This window comes from Gouania willdenowi, chromosome 16, assembly GCF_900634775.1.
Source record: "Gouania willdenowi chromosome 16, fGouWil2.1, whole genome shotgun sequence".
Lineage (NCBI taxonomy): Eukaryota > Metazoa > Chordata > Actinopteri > Blenniiformes > Gobiesocidae > Gouania > Gouania willdenowi.
The window spans coordinates 39,772,279-39,794,015 of NC_041059.1; the positions used below are offsets into that span (position 1 = coordinate 39,772,279).

At 40.1% G+C, this 21,737-nt stretch overlaps 2 protein-coding genes across 2 annotated transcripts in view; one reads left to right on the top strand and one right to left on the bottom strand.

The window, feature by feature from the left end:
• The window catches only part of znf385d (zinc finger protein 385D), a 117,423-nt gene extending 115,694 nt beyond the window's left edge, over positions 1 to 1,729 (top strand). Inside the window, exon 8 of the mRNA XM_028470052.1 lies at positions 548 to 1,729. Coding sequence (XP_028325853.1) covers positions 548 to 775 — 228 coding nt within the window. The 3' untranslated portion in view covers positions 776 to 1,729. The remainder of the gene's footprint in view (positions 1 to 547) is intronic.
• Positions 1 to 21,737, bottom strand: part of LOC114477622 (NACHT, LRR and PYD domains-containing protein 3-like) — a 425,926-nt gene that overhangs the window by 286,248 nt on the left and 117,941 nt on the right. The window lies entirely within an intron of this gene.

Here is a 21,737-nt window from a genome sequence, read left to right on the forward strand (position 1 = left end):
TCGCCACATGCTAATCTATGTGCCACATGCTAACTTGTTTCTCAAATGCTAACCTGTGCACTACCTGCTAACTTGTGCCTCACATGCAAACCTGTGTGCCAAATGCTAACCTGTGCACTACCTGCTAACTTGTGCCTCACATGCTAACCTGTGTGCCAAATGCTAACATATATGCCACAATCTAACCTGTTCACCACATGCTAACATTTGCGACACATGCTAACTGTTCGCTACATGCTAACCTTTGCAACACATGCTAACCTGTTCGCCACATGCTAATCTATGTGCCACATGCTAACCTGTTTGTTACATGCTAACCTGTTTGCTACATGCTAACCTGTGTGCCACATGCTAACTTGTTTCTCACATGCTAACCTGTGCACTACCTGCTAACTTGTGCCTCACATGCTAACCTGTGTGCCAAATGCTAACCTGTATGCCACATGCTAAAATTTACATCATATTCTTACTTGTGCGTCACATGCTAACCTGTTTGCCACATGCTAACCTGTGCGTCACATGCTAACCTATGGTTTCTCTCCTGCAGGTAAAGCTGCTCTTGGTAAAGGATCCTCCATCTCTCACCTCTCAGATTCTTCCCGCTCACCTCGCAGCGGTCGCAGCCGCCGCCATTGGACGCTCTTTCAGTCACCAAACAAACCACAACCAGAGCTCCGCCCTCTTTCAGACACAGCCCCTCCCCCCAGCACTGCTCCACCACGCCCCTGGGCCAATCAGGACATCCCACCCACCAGTCCTCTTTGCTCCGTACTGAGCAGAGCTTGTGTTACTCCTTCTATGCATCAGGACGTTTGGATTATCCTACATTTACAGCAGCCATGGCGTAAACTCCACCTGGGATTGATTTTCCTGCTCGTGCTGTTTGTGCTGCTCACATCCAAACCCCGTGAACTATGCAGTGTCATTATCTCCTTCTTCTATTAGCACTTTAAGCCCCTCCCACTCTGTTGATGTCGACGTGAGATGCCTAAACTGTGTTGGGTGGTTAGTAAGTGTCTTAGTAATGTGTGTCCTCTGTGTGTGTCAGTGTGTGTGTGTGTGTGTGTGTGTGTGTGGATCTATTCTTAATTCATGTGCACCAGTCTAACACACGTGTACCTGCCTGCCTGACTTTCACTAAACTTACCTAATTCAAGTAGTTGGTGTAGTGGCAGGTGTGGCATGAGTGAGTATGGGAGGTGGAGCCATAGAATAGAATGGATGCATCCCCCATACTCAACACCCACACGCCTGCATGCCTAGCAATTTTTTCGAAGTGTTTACATGTCACGCAGACGGTGCTCGGCGCCTGATTGCTGTAGCTTCACTCACGTCACACCTGCGTCTACGTGTGACTCATATATTTATGTGTGTGAGGTGTCATCCAGGTGTGGCGTATGTGCGGCGTCTGCAAACATGTTAGCGCGTTAACGTGATTTATGCATTATGCCCGTGTACCCATTAAGTCTGTGGAAATTGTAGATGTAGTGTCAGACGTTGGTTAGATTGCAGACATCTTTGCAGACGCAGGGTACGTGTTTGAGTGACTGGTGCCCATGAATTTAGAATGTGGATCCACCCCCATAGTGTGTGTGCGTGTGGGTGCGTGAATGCGCGTGTGTTTGTGTGTGTGTTTGAGACCAACCCTTGTCTCAAAGGGAACCTTGTGTTCGTCTGTATAACTGTCCGTGTGTATAAAAGTGAACACAATAAAAGAGTCTTAATTTGATAAACACTGTGTGTGTGTGTGCGCGAGCGCGAGCGTGTTGGGCTCTTTGTTTTATTGACTGTAAAACTAACAAAACGACAGAAATATAGAAAAATATAATATAAAACAACACACAAAATGAGAAGAAAAATACACAAAATGAAAGGAAAATACCCATAGCAACAACAAAAACACACAAAAAAAGAGTAAAACATATACTAAAAGACAAAATATGGAAATTTCATTAAAAGTAAACAAGTACAACAAAAAAAAACAAAAATCTCTACCTTATGGAGGGTTGGTGATGGTCACAATTATACAATTAAATAAATTCATTTATTTAATTGCAATAACAAAACATGCAGTGCTGTCTTAAAGGGGGTGTACTACAAAGCTAGATTACCTCTTATCGCACAAACTTCTGGGATTTAATCAGTGTGTGCTGTCCTACAAAGATTGCTAACATCTTACGGAGCTAAATCACCATGTTAACTTAGGCTGAACGACTAACCTGGTCGGGACCAGGTTTTGTTCTGGCTAAGATCTTAGCAAGTCCTAAAGCTCCGCCTCCTGATCAATCAGATCTCTTAGAGAACGACCTGCCCATTGATAGATGATCCTGGTTGGTGCAGATCTGACAGTTGAGTTTAGGAAATAAGATTATTAATGATAAATGCAATCCTTTCATTTACCAATGACATACTTTGGGAACGATATAGATTTACATCTGATGGACTGATCTACAGTCAATGATGAAGCCTGTGTCAGCGTATGCGTGGACGGGTGAAGTCATTCATTCATTCATTCATTCATTCACATGCTATAGTGAGGCTGACAGCATCAGCAGGAACATACTACAGTAAAAAATGTGCTCTCATCCCAATGTGTGTGTGATAAATAGAGGTCTACTTGAATAGAAACACGTGTGTGCTGTAATAAAGTGCTGTCCGTTTATCATCCAATGGATTAATATAAATAATCTCACGCTTTTACACATTAACAGTGTCAGCAGATTCCTGTCTGAGTTCTATCATTCCTGCCTTTTCTGTAACAACTGTGTTGTTTTTGGTCTGAATTATGGATTTGAATTATTTATCATTTTAAACTTAAGCTGAACATCAAACCTGGTCGAGACCAAGTTATGAAATGGATCAGATCTGAGCGAGTATAAAAGCTCCGCCTCCTAACCAATCCCTCCTGCTGTGCGCTGCACTAACACTGTTGCTCTTTGCTGTCATCATGGTTTTAGATTAGCTATATTTGTTTAGGATCATAAGCTGTTCCTCTATTGTCGCCCTGTCAGGTTTCTCCATTGCAGTGATTGGTCAAACACTGCCAGAGCCGGCCCTAGACGATCTGGTGCCCTACGTTAGATTTCTTCTGGTGCCCCTCATATTGCAACCAATTCTGCCACAACAAGCATTTTTTACACACTTTAATAAAATTGAAACACAGCTTGACATTTATAACAGAATTTTTCCATTTTAAATCTAAAACATGCCTGTGAACAACATTAACAAAATTGTAAAAATTATGTTTATTATAGAATAAATTAGAATTTAAAACAAACATTCCGTAATATACTTTATCAACCAAAAGTCTTACTCATCTATAATATCATCATAAATCAGCTGTTGTGAGACAGATTGATACTAATAACAGAAAGTCCAGACAGAAGTTCTTGTGCCATTGTTGATCTCTGGTAAGTTTTTATGAGTTTTAGTTTGGAAAAAACCTCCTTTCAGCAGCAGCCACTGTCACAGGAAGTGTGGCAGAGATTCAGTCAGCTGCTTCTCCTGCAAGAAGGTCAAGAGGTCCATGGTCGTCATTTGCTTTGATGGTAAATGTGGAAAATGTTGCATTTCCGCAGCGAGTTCTTTGCCATCAATGTGAGGTTGTTTGTCTTGGGTTAACCAATGGTCAAGCACCTTCTCTCTGGACGTTGTGGGGGAACTGAGCACCATTCCAAAAGTCTCATTTACCGTTCCCAGGTATGAGGGAGAGGATGCTGAGGCTGCATTACTTGGCTGTACAGTGGTCAGGGTAGCAGAATTGTCCACAGCTGGCCCAGGGGACAGATGTTAAAGTACATCTGTCAAGAGAAGATGAGCATTTGTGAAACAATGATTTTTTCACATTTCAGTTATATTGTGAACAAAGAAATCTGCAGGTCATTTGCACCTGAGCTGCATTACATCCCATAACGATCTAATAACAACTACAGAGATTTCTTTGTGAATGTTGGTGTCATGGCTGTGTTGTTGTTGCTATTGGTAACGGACAAATATGATGTCAATATTCAGACAATAACCAGAAAAATACGCAAAATCTGCTCAAGATAAGTTTACTTCACTATTGATAATAAAACACACACTAATACCATGACATCATGTTTTCTCTTCAAAGCAGCAGAGCACAGCAAGTGCTTTAACCTATTAATCATTATGTGATGGAAAACAAAGATTTGTAACCATTAAATAGGTGTTAGCTTAAGTACACAATAAATAGGTCTTATCTGGCCTACCATAGGACATACGCCACAAATTCAAACCTTTCATTTTTATCACTGGTTATTTCTTAACACGTGAAAAATGTTCACCTAATAAAAAACAACTTACGTTAACTTTTTTTTTTTTTTTTCTATTGAGTCATCAAACAAGTTTTATCACATACATTTTTGGACAAAATCCTTTTTTTTTCTTTTTGCATATACAAACAATTAAACCCCTCACTCCCACTGTACCCCTCCCTTGGCACACATTCCCTTAATAATAATAATAATAATAATAATAATAATAATAATAATAATAACAATAATAATAATAATAATAATAATAATAATAATAATAATAATAATAATAATAAATAAATAAATAAATAAATAAATAAATAAATAAATAAATAAATAAATAAAGAAATAAATAAAATACAAGACAAAATAAACAACAGTCAAGATATAAAGATGACATTTTGTGCTCTTGACATATGAAAAATAAAGGGTTCCAACTTTTTGCAAAGGACCTCTCAGATACAAACAGGGTTAACCTATTTTTTTCCAGTTTAATCCAGTACATGTGTAGGTGGGGCTGGAGACTTCCATCTTAGAAGAATCAACCTCCTGGCCAGCAGGGACAAGACCTCTATCAGGTCCTTAACTTACATTAACTTGATAAAAGTTAGAGGAGTTACGTAGTCATGGATTGGACAATCATCCTTCCATAACAAGCTAGCATAACTGTGTATGCAACTGATAAATAACCTGAGCTAAATCACCTTTTTTCTGCAGGCAATAGAAAGGTTGGGGAAGAGTTGATTATTTTAAAGTGAGATGTGAAGTTGTAGTTGTGTATATTGTGCTTATTATGTTGTGTAATCAATCCAGTCTGGTGACCAGTGTGAAGCTTATCTATAATGGTGGTGACTGTGGACAGGAGTGAGTGGTAATACCTAGAACAGGTATTTAGGATCAACGTGTCTAAAGATAAACCCAGTAACATGTCAGTGTAATGTAGACCAATGTAATGTAGACCAATGTAATGTAGACCAATGTAATGTAGACCAATGTAATGTAGACCAATGTAATGTAGACCAGTGTAATGTAGACCAATGTAATGTAGACCAGTGTAATGTAGACCAATGTAATGTAGACTAATGTAATGTAGACCAATGTAATGTAGACCAGTGTATTGTAGACCAATGTATTGTAGACCAGTGTATTGTAGACCAGTGTATTGTAGACCAGTGTATTGTAGACCAATGTATTGTAGACCAGTGTATTGTAGACCAATGTATTGTAGACCAGTGTATTGTAGACCACTGTATTGTAGACCAGTGTAATGTAGACCAATGTATTGTAGATCAATGTATTGTAGACCAATGTAGAGTAGACCAGTGTAATGTAGACCAGTGTATTGTAGACTACTGTAATGTAAACCAGTGTATTGTAGACCAGTGTATTGTAGACCAATGTATTGTAGACCTATGTATTGTAGACTAATATAATGTAGACCAATTTATTTTAGACCAATGTATTGTAGACCAATGCATTGTAGACCAGTGTATTGTAGACCAATGTATTGTAGACCAGTGTATTGTAGACCAATGTATTGTAGACTAATGTAATGTAGACCAGTGTATTGTAGACCAATGTATTGTAGACCAATGTATTGTAGACCAGTGTATTGTAGACCAGTGTATTGTAGACTAATGTAATGTAGACCAGTGTATTGTAGACCAGTGCATTATAGACCAGTGTATTGTAGACCAGTGTATTGTAGACCAATGTCTTGTAGACCATTGTAATGTAGACCAATGTAATGTAGACCAGTGTATTGTAGACCAGTGTATTGTAGACCAATGTATTGTAGACCAGTGTATTGTAGACCAATGTAATGTAGACCAATGTATTGTAGACCAGTGTATTGTAGACCAGTGTATTGTAGACCAATGTATTGTCAACCAATGTATTGTAGACCAGTGTATTGTAGACCAATTTATTGTAGACCAATGTATTGTAGACCAGTGTATTGTAGACCACTGTAATGTAGACCAATGTATTGTAGACCAGTGTATTGTAGACCAATGTATTGTAGACCAGTGTATTGTAGACCAGTGTATTGTAGACCAATGTACTGTAGACCAATGTATTGTAGACCAGTGTATTGTAGACCAATGTATTGTAGACCAATGTATTTGTTGTACGTTGTGTGTATTAATCATTCATTCATTATTTTGCAAAGAAGTGTTTATTTAACCACTACAGCTATATGCCTGTCCTGATGTGTCACGCCTATTAAACTGCCATTATTATAAAAAATGATAGGAAAAATGTTACACAAGAAAAGTTATGACCATCTGGTGCTAACACTTCTATTTTCATAAAAAAAGGGATACTGTGTTTTGCTAAAACGCCTTGTGCAACCTTTTACACTGTTGTACTCCCGTTGAACCATGACATCTGCATATATGCATAACCTTTTGTACTCTTGTATGCCATGACATCTGAGTGAACTTGAAGCATCTGTTACACCAGTAAGGCATTGAAAAAAAAATGAACTTGTATTCTCTTTTCCTATTCGCTAAGGCGGTCAGGGCATGAATTATGACACACTATCACGCCACGCTTCTTGCTATATATATCTCACTGATTGTTAAGAACGGGAGCTTTTTAGAGGGAGAGCTTTTTAGAGACGGACATTCTGGTTGTTCGGCAGGCCCCTGTCCGTTCTTGTCGGCTGTCAGTTCAGGACTTTGATACTTTGAAACTTGTGATTGACTTTTGATTTTCTTTTTGTTTAATTTTTGTGAAACCTTTAATAAAATATATTAACTATTAAGAAGCCTTCTTGAGTAAATTAACCGCCTGCAATCATCCACCTGAGACAGCGCCCGGGTTTTGAAAAAGATACACTCCTAGACCTCTGGTAAGTGAAAGCCCCCTCGGCTCCTTTCCTCACAGAGAAGGGAAAGGGGGGGGGCTAGCTCATACTGTTGTAAAAAAGAATTGTTTCCAGCTTTGACCTACACTCGGTGGGTCTTAATATCAATCCCACAAAATAGCGAGACGACTCTTAGACTTCCTATAAGAGGAGGTACAATTAGTCTTATCTTTTATTAGAAAACAATAATAAAGGATAGGCAGCCAGCCTCGGTGACAAGGTAGAGGGGGAATTCTTGTATTAAGAACGGCAGTTTTAGATCCCCTACCGTTATAAAGTCCCGCGGGCTAACGACATGGCGCCCATACGTGAGGCACGACCAAGTTAACCTGTTAGTCCGGGAAAAATAAAACGAGTACCGAGTCTAATTAGAAAACCTGCGGAGTGTCCCTAAATAAAGGAGTAGAGAGAGAGTCTCATTTCCCTACCATACTGCTTGGTAGGAGGAGGGTGAATCGATTGACTTTCACCCTATGAGGAATAAAGGATAACTCAGTACGAAAGTAGTGGAAAAATCTCCAGCTCTTTAGTAATTGTTACTCTGGCAGACCTGATCACCCTGGACAGAGTGTGCAAAGAAAAAGAGTGAGAGATTAGAAGTGTGAGGTCTAACACTTTGAACACGAAATCAGAAAGGTTTCCTTTATTAAAAGAATCAGGTTGAGGTAAGCCTATTCAAACACGCGTGTAATCAGAGGGGAAAAAGGCTATTGAAGCCCTCTTCTCAAGGAGATACCTCAGTCTCCGCTTACGGGAATACTTTGACACGAACGTAAGATAAAGCAATGGCGGAGGGCGTTACCTCCCCATTTTTTTCTCCTGTTCGAAGAGTTTCGACAGAAGGATTGTCAACAGGCTCCACCGGTACTAGGGTACTTAGCAGAGAGATTGAAACCGTGAGATTCAATGACGTGATTACAACAGTAAGAGCAAACCTAGGAGACACATTGGTGGCAGAAATATCAGGGCCAAAATGTACTATTCTAAACCCGAGAAATCCCAGTGGGGAAGACGGTGGCGGAGTAGCAAGATGGGTAGCCACACGATGGCCCATCTCAGTCAATAAGGATATAAACAGGAGAGATATTAAGACAGGAAAGTATTCCAGAAAAACGGCAAACGAAGTAAGGATAGAAAAAGAGGAAATTAAAAATGATGGGGTAATAGCGATAGTTAATGGGTATTACTCTCGTTTTTATGATAAAGATCCAAAATTAAGTTGGGACGAATTAGGAGAAACATTGGAAGCTGTCTTCGAAGCGGTAGAAACAAAAACAGTGGTAACCACTACGTGGGGAGACGGATTGTTCGGATATCCCGACAATATGGCCAGGATAATGATATATGAAGCTATGAGGAATTGGTTAAGCAAAGGTGCAGGACGTCGAATTATATGGGTCCTACAAACCAGAGAAAAATTTCAAGAAGCAAACACCCTCCTGTCTCTGCATCATACAAAAATAGCAAAAATACCTGAGGAGGACCTCGGCTACAAAATAGAAGGATTAAAGGTGTTGTCAAAGACGCGGCCAAGGTCAAAATCAGCAGAGAGGGGCGCAAGGTCTGATACAATAGGAAGAGACGGAGGCAAGGGTCAAATAAAAACAGCAAAGCCACCTCCATATGAAGAACCACAAGCGGGAGCATCGCCGTACAGTACAATAATTACACAAATAATGCCTCTTACTCCCTCAGCCCCTTATTTCACAGACGAGGGCATAATAGATGCACTAATAGAAGAGGGAGACGGAGGTCTAAGTAGTAAATACTTAGTAACTACTGAGGATGAGGGAGGCAGCTCCGGGAGTGAAGAGGAGGATGATGAAGGGCTTGTGCCTTTCAGGGAGGATAATGCACAACAGATGTGGTTAGAGAGGAGAGCTGCAGAAGCCTATCATCAGTATAGAGATGTGACAGGGCCGAGCAATAATGAGAGCAGAGAAAGAGACGCTCTCCTTGAGTTTGAATTAAAGGAATTAAAATTAAGATGTGAAACGGCTGAGGAAGAGCATAGGAATGCTGAAAAGGAAAGGCGGAAAAAAGAAAAAGGGAATCAGGAACGACATCTCAGGGAGTTGCAAATATTAGAAATAAAAAAGAACATCCAAATAAAGGAAGGAGAAATAGCAAACAGATCAGCTTTAGAATTGCAAAAACAATCTTTCCAGGAACAAGTCGATCAGTACAGACAAGAGTTGAGCTATGTGGAGAAAAAATTGAGACATTATGACCAGATTGTAAAAAAGCAGGAAGAAGAAGCGAAAAAGCGAGAGGAGACAATTAATGCTTATAGAAGCTCAGGAAGCCTTCACCCCCCCAGAGAAAAAGACAACAACCCGATAGAAGTAAGCTCGGAGGAGGGGGATGATGAAATTGTCCAAACGCCACATTCCCCCCCACCACAGAAAGAACTAATGATGACGACAGAGAAAAAAACTAATTTACCAGAAAAAGAGGAGCTAAGACTCACAACTGATAATGGCCAGATAAAAATAATAAATAGCACCACAGAAAAATTTGAAATGCCACGAAAATACGCATATGTCACCTGGGTGAGTGACTATGAAACAGGGTCTGTAACAAAAATAATACAAACATCAAGAAGACAGAGCTCTTTTGCACCACGACAAACATATCAAGGGAATCACAGGGAAGAAAACTCTCCGAGGCTAAATTCAACAGCGGGAGGTCGAAGGAAGGGAAACCCAAATCAGATCAGGCCTGAGATACCAGGGTATTTTCCGCGAAAGAATCAAATGGAGGGACAGAGGTTACGGGAGACTCAGAAGGGTCAGAAACCAAGGAATTCAGGAATAAAAGAAGGAGCACCTGCCTGTCCGAGAGTGTCGGACGAAGATTTTCAGAAAATGACAAAGGCAGAGAGGGACAATTTAATGAATGAAAAGGAAGAATGGAAGATGAAGTGGATAAAGGACTATCAGGTAGTTCCTCGGGCAGGAAGGAGCAAAGCACAGTAACGCTCCCGGGGTGAGAAATAATCGAAAATGATATAATAGGGTGGCTAAAGATAAACGAGAACTCCAGGGGGTTACATCAGACACAGAACAAATATGTCCATCTTATTAGAGCCTTGGACAGAACCCATGAATAAATATGCCTTAGTGGAATTAGCAAATGGGAAAGAATGCACCATGCCAATAGGAAAATTTAGGGGCAGGGGTGTCTTGATAGGTCCCCATGCACTGTTGGCTTTTAAAGATATAGACTGGCTGGAGAGAAATCCAGTAAGATGGATGAAAGAAATAATAATTCCAGAAGTATTACAAAACGTAATAGATAAATCTGAATTAAGTGATAAAGAAAGAATAATAGGCATACTAAGAAAAGCAGAAGTGGCAAAATTCAAGAATGACGTAGGTATGATAAAAACTCAGCCATATGTTACTAGGGGAACGATGCCAGGAAAACAAAAACAATACCGGAATTGGAGGAACTCGGAGTCGTTAGAAAAGTAGATGAACCGCCTTGCTTGATGCCTGTTCAGGCTGTACCAAAATAAAATAAAACAAAAAAAAAAAAAAAAATAAATAAATAAATAAATAAATAAATAAAAAATAAAATAAAAATAAATAAATAAATAAATAAATAAATAAATAAATAAATAAATAAATAAATAAATAATATATAAAAAGTTCTTGGTAATAGCAGATAACGCAGGAGGAAATACAAGGATATTTCCCCTGATGCCTGAGACACAAGAAGAGGCAGAAAAATGCTCGCTGTCATATCTACAGGGAAACATGACAATAACAGAAATAAAAAGTGATAATGCCACAATATTCTCTGAGTCAAAGTTCCAGAAACTGTTGTATGATCTTCAAATAGAATACGTTCTTGCGATCACATACCAATCCAATACAAACGGTGTTGCGGAACGAGCTGTTAGATCAGCGAAAGAAGCAATAGCCGCGATAGGGAAAGACTGGTGGAGCCATGACAATTTATTTTACATCAACCAAATATTAAGCCAGCCTAAACATCAAAAACAGTTACCAGATTGACCCAGAATTATCCTGTGTTACAGGCAAAAGACAGGTGGATAAAAAACGGAAAAGAATTCCGGGTAATCGACCGACAGGAAGGTAACGTAATATACATTACGGATGGAGGAAAAATATCACCCCAAGCAGGTCCGAATTAAAAGGCGGTTTAAGGAATAATGATGTAAAAGGGATTGATAGGCTGGGACACAATTCCAACAGGGCCTCCGAAGTTATGACTTCAAAAACTGTGGTGGAAGAAGCGGTTCTCCCCACTTGGGAGGTTCCGTATCACCCTTCGGAGGTTGATGAGTTTTACCAGGTCTTACCGGACCGAGCCCAATTGACCATGGGATTGGTTATGCTCTGCTCTTTGGGGTGAGATGATGATGGTACGTGTACTGTTCCCAGGACATTCTCCTGGCTCTCTTCCCATGGAGAGAGAGTATCAGCCGGGGAAGTGTTGTCTGTGTATGGAAGGAGTTTTCTGTCTCAGATGGATGGGTAGAAGACAGGACAGGAGGTTAGGATATGACTGTCAGCCGGAAGGAAAATTGGTAGGACTGGAGTTGGCTGGGGCCTGCCGAATTTCTAAAACTAAACGGAGGTTTGCTAAAGATAAAGTAGAACTCACAAACATAGGTGAAAAGCTAGGAGAAATGATTATAGCCCTGCAGGAGGAAAAGGAGGGAGGAAAAATTGAGGAATGGACGCCTCAAACGCTAAGTGCATCACAGAAAGATTGGATAACAACGGGGAGTGTGAATCCGGCTGGGGACCCAATGAGGGTTCAAGTGATAAAATGTAAATTAAGTATCTTAGTGGGGTCTGAAGTGACAGGAAAAAGAAAAGATAAGAGAAAAACAGAAGAGAGATATGAGGATCTTTATTTAATTATGGAGGTTCTCACTCAAAGATGCATAGAAAATAAATCTAACATGAGTCAGATCATTGCTGTAGCTGCTAAAGCATGGGTCTGCGGTGGAATAATCAGGACATCAAAATTAATGCGGGTGGCTCCAAAAGATAAGAAAAAGAGGCTTAGGTGGCTAACGGAATGGACAAAAAGGAGAAATCAAACAGAGGATGATGACCTCACGGGAGCAGAAATTGAACCAAGGGAGACTTGGGTGGATGCTCCTGTGAATGCACATAATAATAAGGAAAAGGAAGGATCGAGGAGAAAGCTTGTCTTTAGTGAAGATAGAGATGTAAAAAGACCACAGGAAAACGAATCTGATAATGAATAGCGTCAAAAAAAAAAAAAAAAAAAAAAAAAAAATATAGAGAGATAAAAATAGAAATGGAAAGATGTGAATAATATAAGGAAATAATTGTGGTGCTATTCTCATTACAGAGAAAAAGGTTAGCCCATCGGAAGAATGGAACGGCTCCACCTAATTTGGAATAAAAGACATTATGATAAGGAGGCTAGAAAGGTATTATGGGAAAGAGATTATATCAAGGATATCAAAGAAAACAGACTTAAACCTTACGCCATAGCCGAAAAGAATAGGAAAAGAAAGGAATGGAGGCGGAGATGGGATGAAAAATCAAAAATAGGGATAATCAGTAAGGCCGTTGTAATCTTTCTGATATTGACACTCCTCGGCCTATTAACGGCAATTGGAGTCAGGACATGGATGGAACTAGGGAGGACAGGTTCCATTAAACGAGTGGTTAAAGAAGAAATTGTTAAGTGCAAATCATGCAATGTATATACACCTATGGCAGAAATAGAAGTACCCATTCCTTTTAGTTCTGGGGGAAAGAAGGTTTTTGACCAAGGAAAGTATATAAGGAAGGGAGTCCAATTCTTAGCTCTCACACGAGGTTTGGTTGGAGAATGTGATAGGGAATTCTTTCTCCCTGAAAACCTAACTGACAGGTTGAAAGAAAGCCAAGATGAGGGGAAAGAGACTAGACAGCTTGATTGCAGTGAATATGTTCGACACCCGAGATTAAGGCGGCCCGATAGATGCTTGAGAGAGTTAATGTGGAAAAAGCTGGTGCTAAGAAACAACACAGCTTTAATGGAAAATCTTATGGATAAAGGGGAGGAAATATGCAGGAAAATAAGACTTATAAAGTTAGAAATGGTTAAAAGGGGCCTGAGTGACTATAAAGGAGAAATAGGCTATGCAATAGAGGGATGTATTTCTCTGTTCCCGCACCCACGGGGTGTAAGGTCAAAGGAGGAGCAAACACTGTCTCCAACGGGATTAGTGAGTATAAACATTACAAAGCCACAAAGTAAAATTTCACCTGAGTCACCTATAAGGAAGATAAACACAACAACTCCCCCGACGGCTGCATTAGACAGTACAAATGGTAATATAACAAATAAAGGAAGTAAGAAGTGTGTAAAGAAAATGGAAACAATGAAACTTAACGGATGCAAGATAACCTTTGAGGCTTACCAGGGGCCATGCTGTGAGGATATGATAATGAGGATAATGGAACAACTCTCAAGAGTGGCCTATAAAAACATGTGTGAGGCAGTAAGTGGGGACATGGAAATATGCACAAGGGAGGATTATGAGAAGATTTATGACGATACTACTGCAGAAGGATTCGCTGTGAGAGTAAGCTGTATTGGTGAGAAAGAAGGGATACTTCAATAGAATGTAGATATCAATCCTATATTCAGATATTAAGGAAAAAATGGGAAATAACTGAAGAGAAGTTTGGAGTGTATAAAACAAACAGAAATTAGACGAATACTCAGTGTGGAATGTCCCATCTCATGATGAGATCACAGAGGAAGAATATAACATTGTGAAATGTCCTTCCACAGTTGATAAAGAGGTTTTTTTTTGCAAATTTAAATTTGAACCGTTGGGAAAAAAGGCTCTGGTTCATGATATTAAAACTATGCCATTGATGACCCCGGGGTTTACGATACAAAGAGATAAGAAGATTTCAAAGAAAATTAGATGGAAACGTGGTATTAGAGATTATAAAGGACAAAAAATGTAGCGTAGACGCCGTAAAATGGTATGTCAACATTTTCCAGAAATGGAAAGACGTAACAAAAAATTGGACTAGAAATTTCACATACGGGAATGGGACGCAATGTAAATCGATAAGGTTGCAGGAGACTATTTTGGAAAAAATAATGATGCAGGATTTTTTGGAAAAAAAAAAAAAAAATAATAAATAGGAGCCTGTATCATACAGGGAATGGTAGTCTGCCACGGATTCAAAGGAGGAAATATTGGATTGCACAGAGAAGCGATGACAGAAATCCTTTAAGACACTGTGTTTTTAATACAACCAAATCCCGATGAAAAAAAAAAAAAAAAATGGTTAAATGATGATGAACCAAACAGTGTGGTGGATAAGTTAAAAAAAAAAAAAAAAATGTGTATGTCTATCATACTGGGGGTTGATTTGACGCAGGCTACGAATGCATATAAATTAATACTGGAAGTGGTCTTCAGCAACACCAGCAGAAAGGTAGCTGAAGAACCGTTTAGAAGTGATTTATGGGAAGAGGCGATGTGGAACTGCAGCGGACACCTACCTATAAATCTCACAGAACTAAGAAAGGAAGCAAAGATGAGGCCCTCTGCATTCTTTGAAGCCTGAGAATGGAGTCAATTAGCAGGTTTATTACTGGGACAGAATGAAGGCTGGAATAGTTTTGATTCGGCTGTAATGGGAGTCTTAGTGATTCCGCACCTGATAGCAATCCCTAGGGAGGATGGGTCGGTGTTACATAAATTTTTGGCTTATCCATTGCCTCCCGAAGACCATGACGGTTTGGAATTTTTTAATGAGAGGAACACCTTTGATTGGAAAGGAAAAATAGAAGTTAAGAAGGATTTGGGGAGTTTCTCTGATGAGATCAGGGTAGAAAATATGACAGAATGGGGAGAAGCAAGGAAGGAGTTTTTGCCAGAAGGGATGCGCATATTAATAGAGGACATGCATATACGTTGGCAGATGCAGTTCTTTTATTCGTACCTGACTAAAACTACTTTTGGAAAGAGACAAGAGTGGATGGATGTGATGAAAATGTATAAGGCATACAAAGCATTTTTACAAAGAATAGAATATGAGAATACAGAGAGTACAGGTGAAATCTGGATTAAACCTTGGGCAGAAAAATTAGCTGCAAAAAAATATACATTAACAAATGAAGATAGGAAAATCCGCCATCTACTCCCAGACTTTTTGCACACAATTAAAAAGCATTACAAACACCAGGGTGAATGGAATTGGCAAGACTTCATACAGTCACCGTTCCCCTATCAAATGACTTTCCTCTATACCACCGAGAGATCATTATTCCTCACGGCACCCATAAATGATTGGAACGGCGAAAAGGATAATGAGACAATATTTAAGAAATGGTTGCCACTAACTCCTGATGCTCAATGGCATCAGCTTCGCTGGTCTCACGAAGATGAATCATGGAATCTGACGATTACAGAGGCGGCAGGTGCGAGAATAATTGGAAAGAAACCAGTAATAAAGAATGGTGAGACTTATGTAGAAAATATATGGAATACAGCTGAAGTTGAATGGCAACCTTGTAGGATGAGAGGAGGCGAATGGGAGTGTCTTAAAGATAAAACTCTAATACAGGAACTAAAGAAAACTGTAAATTCCACATATGCCTTTGCATCACACGATATGCTGACCGAGAACAGAAGAGGGATGTGTGTGATTCCCGGAAAGCATGTGAGGGTACCTCACTGGCCATCCCATGTGGCGTCTGTCGGATGGTTACAGGGAATAGACATAGGAGGATTGATGTATGATAGATTGAGGTTTGTTAGAAATGTGCTTTGTGATGGAAACAAATTAAAAAATAGGGAGAAAACTGTTCCAATTTTTCAGGAATGGAAAAATGATAATACAAAAATGAAACTAAAAGAAGATAGCCCATGGTATATCCCAACTGATACTGTGAGGAATTGTGCAGTGACAGAAATCGATAACTCAAGAATTGTACTGGAGGCCTCGGATGATGTTTTTAACTGTGAAGCAATAGGGAAGCATAGTTATAGAGAAAAGAGTATGGAAAAAAGGGGGACAGGCCTGCCAGCTTGGAGGATGTTTGGGGCTATGATGATCGGGGTCGCCGTACAGGGAGTAAAAAAGGGAGTGGTTGAAACTGCTCAAAATGTTTGGTGGTGGACCAAAGAAATAATGTGGTACCTTAAATGGATAATGCTAGCTATTGGGGGTATAATATTTTTGGCAGTAGTAGGAAAAATATTAGCAATTTTAAACTGCTGCAGAAAAATGTGCAACTGGGCATTTAGTAGAGCAGATAGAAGACACGAAACATTAGTGACTCAGTCTGCCAGGAAGTTGGACAAAGAAATACAAAAGAAGAAGAAAAGGCATCGTTTTAGGAAGAAAGGAGAGGCCCTTTAACCAGGGGCCTCCTGCTCAGCAAAGGCGTAAAAAACATCATAAGATTGGGCGTTGACAGGGCGTTCCCCGCCCACGGGGGGGGGAATAGAGGGCTCCTCTCAAGAGATATATACTGCCCATGAGGCGCCTTTCGTTACTCTTGCACAAGGAAACGACCTGCAGGAGAACTGATAAGCAGCTAACAGGCGACTGACAGAGACCTGACCAGATAAAAGGAGAATAGAAATGGCTGAAGCAACACCCAATTTCTATCATCCGGTAAATATAACAACAACTCTCACATCCACACCTATGCCTTGCAACACGGCACTAAATAACCCTTTAGAGGGTACACTGGTTTTCAGCTGTTTAATACAACTGATATTGTGCTATGCTAATACAACAAAAATATTAAGAAACAACACAAATACGAATATGGATTGGGAATTTTGTAGTAAGGAATGGGAAAAGTGTGAGAAAAATCGACTGACAACAACTGAGGCACTAACTGCCTACTGCCACCACTATGTCCCTTCGGATGATACACTTGTGTTCCGCTGTTTAATACAACTGATGTTGTGTCATGACAGTGAAATTCAAAATAACACAGAAAGAATAATAGACTGGCAACTTTGTGCAAAGCAATTGGAAAATTGTGAGGCAATGACACTGGCACTTAACGAAAACCCAGCTGTCCGCCATGAGAATATAATTCTAAAAATTAACGCAGACTTCTTTCTGCTGGCCATAATAGCATGTCTATTGATTTTGATAGCGAGGAGAAACAACTTAATTGAATGGATAAAAGTTTTAACCTCATCAATTATGATAATTGTGGTGGGTATTCTCAGAAGATTCCTGCTGAGAATCACACCTTTACATACCTCCTTAGTAATTTTTTACATTTTATTTGGTGGCCTCCCTACCCGCAATTGGCAGGATGAATTCTGGATTGCGACCACAGTTATATACATCCTAGATATAATTTTAACTATAGTTAGGATAAAGACAACAAGAGTTAACCACTTTCGTTTTATAGGCGCAGGTATATATTCAATTTGTTTTCTATTAATATTAATAGCTATGTACAAAAAGGGATCGGCCCTCAGCAAAAAAAATGACAAAAAATTTAGCAATAACATGGGGGTTTTTTATCTTCTCAGGAATCATCATGATAACTATGAGACAACCTACACAAGTTTTGGCCATAGCCTTTGTGGGGTTCGTCATAGGAATAAATCACCATAAAAGATTGATAGTACGGGATAGAAATGTTATTGACAGGGGAGGAATCCCCTTGCATAATATTTAATTTCATGCTAATGTTTGAATTCTCCTCCCCCATCATAGGACGGATGCTTGGGTGCCCCGCAATAAAAAAGTCTATGAGACACCCTTGACCCTGGGGAATTACCCCTATCCGGACAGGGATACTCCTTATTTCTTCAGTGAAATTACTGAGGGAAGGATGAGTTACCTGAACCCCCATCTTTACCTAATGACGAGAGCAGAAGCAAGGAAAGTTAATTTTACTGCACTCAGACAGGTGAGGGAGTTAGGCGATGGAATGGAGACAATTAACATCGGGAGTGACTACATCTCGTTTTACCAGAAACGTTACCAAAAACAAAACAGAAAAAACAACATCCTTGAAAAAAACAGATGTGGGGATATGTCCAAAATTCCTGCCGTGGCTCGGTTCCTGGCATTAGGGTAGAGCATGAGTGATGATAAAGACATAGAAGAGAAACTTAGCATTGAGGACGGGGAGGGAAGTGATTCTTCTTCAGGAGATGAAAAAGCTGGAGTTGGTTCCCCCGCTAAAAGACGAGGAGAGGATGGAGATGATATGGGTCCGGAGTGGAAAAAGGAGAGAATGACTCTGACTGAGGCCCTGTCTGTGTCACCTCCTCGTGCTGTCTCACAGTCTCCTGCGTGTATGGAGATGGAATGGGAGAGAGATGACAACACAGGAGAGATCTTCTTTGCCGAAAGGGTGGCCAGAATATCCCCCTTCCCCACTGTGATGAAAGTCGAGTCTGCTGAAGAAGTGGCTGACTGCTTTCCCCCTCTGGAAAATGAATCGGATGATGATGGGGCGGAGCTGTTGGGTGCAGAGACATTCGTGGGTGAAAGGGGGGGGGGAGGCCCCCAATGAAGGCATAGAGACAGTGACTCCTGCCCCGACTGATGACAGTCTGGAAAGACTGGAGCGGGCGTTCTCGGTTCTCAGCGTCATACTGGAAGACGTCAGGGGTGTCGTTATGTCGGTTGTGAAGGAGGGTCTCACCCCGCCACAAGGGGCCTCGGATGCCAGCAGGCTCTGAGAAGTAATTCCGTAAGGGGTTGACACCCTAGACGGGGGTGGCTACTCTGGAAACACCCGGCGGGCGACAGCTCTGACCGATGCCGGTCATATATGCTCATGATGATTAATAAGGAGGATGTTGTACGTTGTGTGTATTAATCATTCATTCATTATTTTGCAAAGAAGTGTTTATTTAACCACTACAGCTATATGCCTGTCCTGATGTGTCACGCCTATTAAACTGCCATTATTATAAAAAATGATAGGAAAAATGTTACACAAGAAAAGTTATGACCATCTGGTGCTAACACTTCTATTTTCATAAAAAAAGGGATACTGTGTTTTGCTAAAACGCCTTGTGCAACCTTTTACACTGTTGTACTCCCGTTGAACCATGACATCTGCATATATGCATAACCTTTTGTACTCTTGTATGCCATGACATCTGAGTGAACTTGAAGCATCTGTTACACCAGTAAGGCATTGAAAAAAAAATGAACTTGTATTCTCTTTTCCTATTCGCTAAGGCGGTCAGGGCATGAATTATGACACACTATCACGCCACGCTTCTTGCTATATATATCTCACTGATTGTTAAGAACGGGAGCTTTTTAGAGGGAGAGCTTTTTAGAGACGGACATTCTGGTTGTTCGGCAGGCCCCTGTCCGTTCTTGTCGGCTGTCAGTTCAGGACTTTGATACTTTGAAACTTGTGATTGACTTTTGATTTTCTTTTTGTTTAATTTTTGTGAAACCTTTAATAAAATATATTAACTATTAAGAAGCCTTCTTGAGTAAATTAACCGCCTGCAATCATCCACCTGAGACAGCGCCCGGGTTTTGAAAAAGATACACTCCTAGACCTCTGGTAAGTGAAAGCCCCCTCGGCTCCTTTCCTCACAGAGAAGGGAAAGGGGGGGGGCTAGCTCATACTGTTGTAAAAAAGAATTGTTTCCAGCTTTGACCTACACTCGGTGGGTCTTAATATCAATCCCACAAAATAGCGAGACGACTCTTAGACTTCCTATAAGAGGAGGTACAATTAGTCTTATCTTTTATTAGAAAACAATAATAAAGGATAGGCAGCCAGCCTCGGTGACAAGGTAGAGGGGGAATTCTTGTATTAAGAACGGCAGTTTTAGATCCCCTACCGTTATAAAGTCCCGCGGGCTATCGACAGTATTGTAGACCAGTGTATTGTAGACCACTGTAATGTAGACCAGTGTATTGTAGACCAATGTATTGTAGACCAATGTATTGTAGACCAATGTATTGTAGACCAGTGTATTGTAGATCACTGTAATGTAGACCAATGTATTGTAGACCAATGTATTGTAGACCAGTGTATTGTAGACCAATGTATTGTAGACCAATGTATTGTAGACCAATGTATTGTAGACCAGTGTATTGTAGACCAATGTATTGTAGACCAATGTATTGTAGACCAATGTAATGTAGACCAGTGTATTTTAGACCAATGTATTGTAGACCAATGTATTGTAGACCAATGTATTGTAGACCAATGTATTGTAAACCAGTGTATTGTAGACCAATGTAATGTAGACCAATGTATTGTAGACCACTGTAATGTAGACCAATGTATTGTAGACCAATGTATTGTAGACCAGTGTATTGTAGACCAATGTATTGTAGACCAATGTAATGTAGACCAGTGTATTGTAGACCAATGTATTGTAGACCAGTGTATTGTAGACCAATGTATTGTAGACCAATGTATTGTAGACCAGTGTATTGTAGACCAATGTATTGTAGACCAGTGTATTGTAGACCAATGTATTGTAGACCACTGTAATGTAGACCAATGTATTGTAGACCAATGTATTGTAGACCACTGTAATGTAGACCAATGTATTGTAGACCAATGTATTGTAGACCAGTGTATTGTAGACCAATGTATTGTAGACCAATGTATTGTAGACCAATGTATTGTAGACCAGTGTATTGTAGACCAATGTAATGTAGACCAGTGTATTGTAGACCAGTGTATTGTAGACCAATGTATTGTAGACCACTGTATTGTAGACCAGTGTATTGTAGACCAGTGTATTGTAGACCAATGTATTGTAGACCACTGTATTGTAGACCAGTGTATTGTAGACCAATGTATTGTAGACCAGTGTATTGTAGACCAATGTATTGTAGACCAGTGTATTGTAGACCAGTGTATTGTAGACCAATTTAATGTAGACCAATGTAATGTAGACCAGTGTATTGTAGACCAATGTAATGTAGACCAATGTAATGTAGACCAGTGTATTGTAGACCAATGTAATGTAGACCAATGTAATGTAGACCAGTGTATTGTAGACCAATGTAATTTAGACCAATGTAATGTAGACCAGTGTATTGTAGACCAATGTAATGTAGACCAATGTAATGTAGACCAGTGTATGTTTAAGAACCACTACTGTAAACCAAAGCGCTGCCCCGGGCCCTAAGATGACCTCTTTCTTTTTGACAATTCTCCTCTTCTTCTCTTCTTCTGTTTTGCCCCTGGGCTTTGTTTGACATAGTAACGGGAGTTTATCATGTTCTACTGTCAGTGAGTGTCATTCACGTCTGATAAACAGTCTGTCCATTCTCGCCCACAATGAGCAGTAACAAGGAGCGGTGTTGTGATGCGCCCGGTCGGGGGTCAAGCAGAGAGCAGGAAAATAGGGCTTACTCTTACATAGGTTATTGTCATGTTTTCTTGAACTACGATGGCCGGCGCCCCTAACATTTGCCTATACTGCCTATGCCATGAGCCGGCCCTGGACCTGCAATCTCCACCCCTTTAATGGGAGTACGCACGTAACCACTTGGCTTAAATTACCGTGTTATTATCGAGCTTCGTAGGACAGCTTCTCTCTGACAGGGAAAGTTTGGTTAGGGGATAAATCTAGGATATAA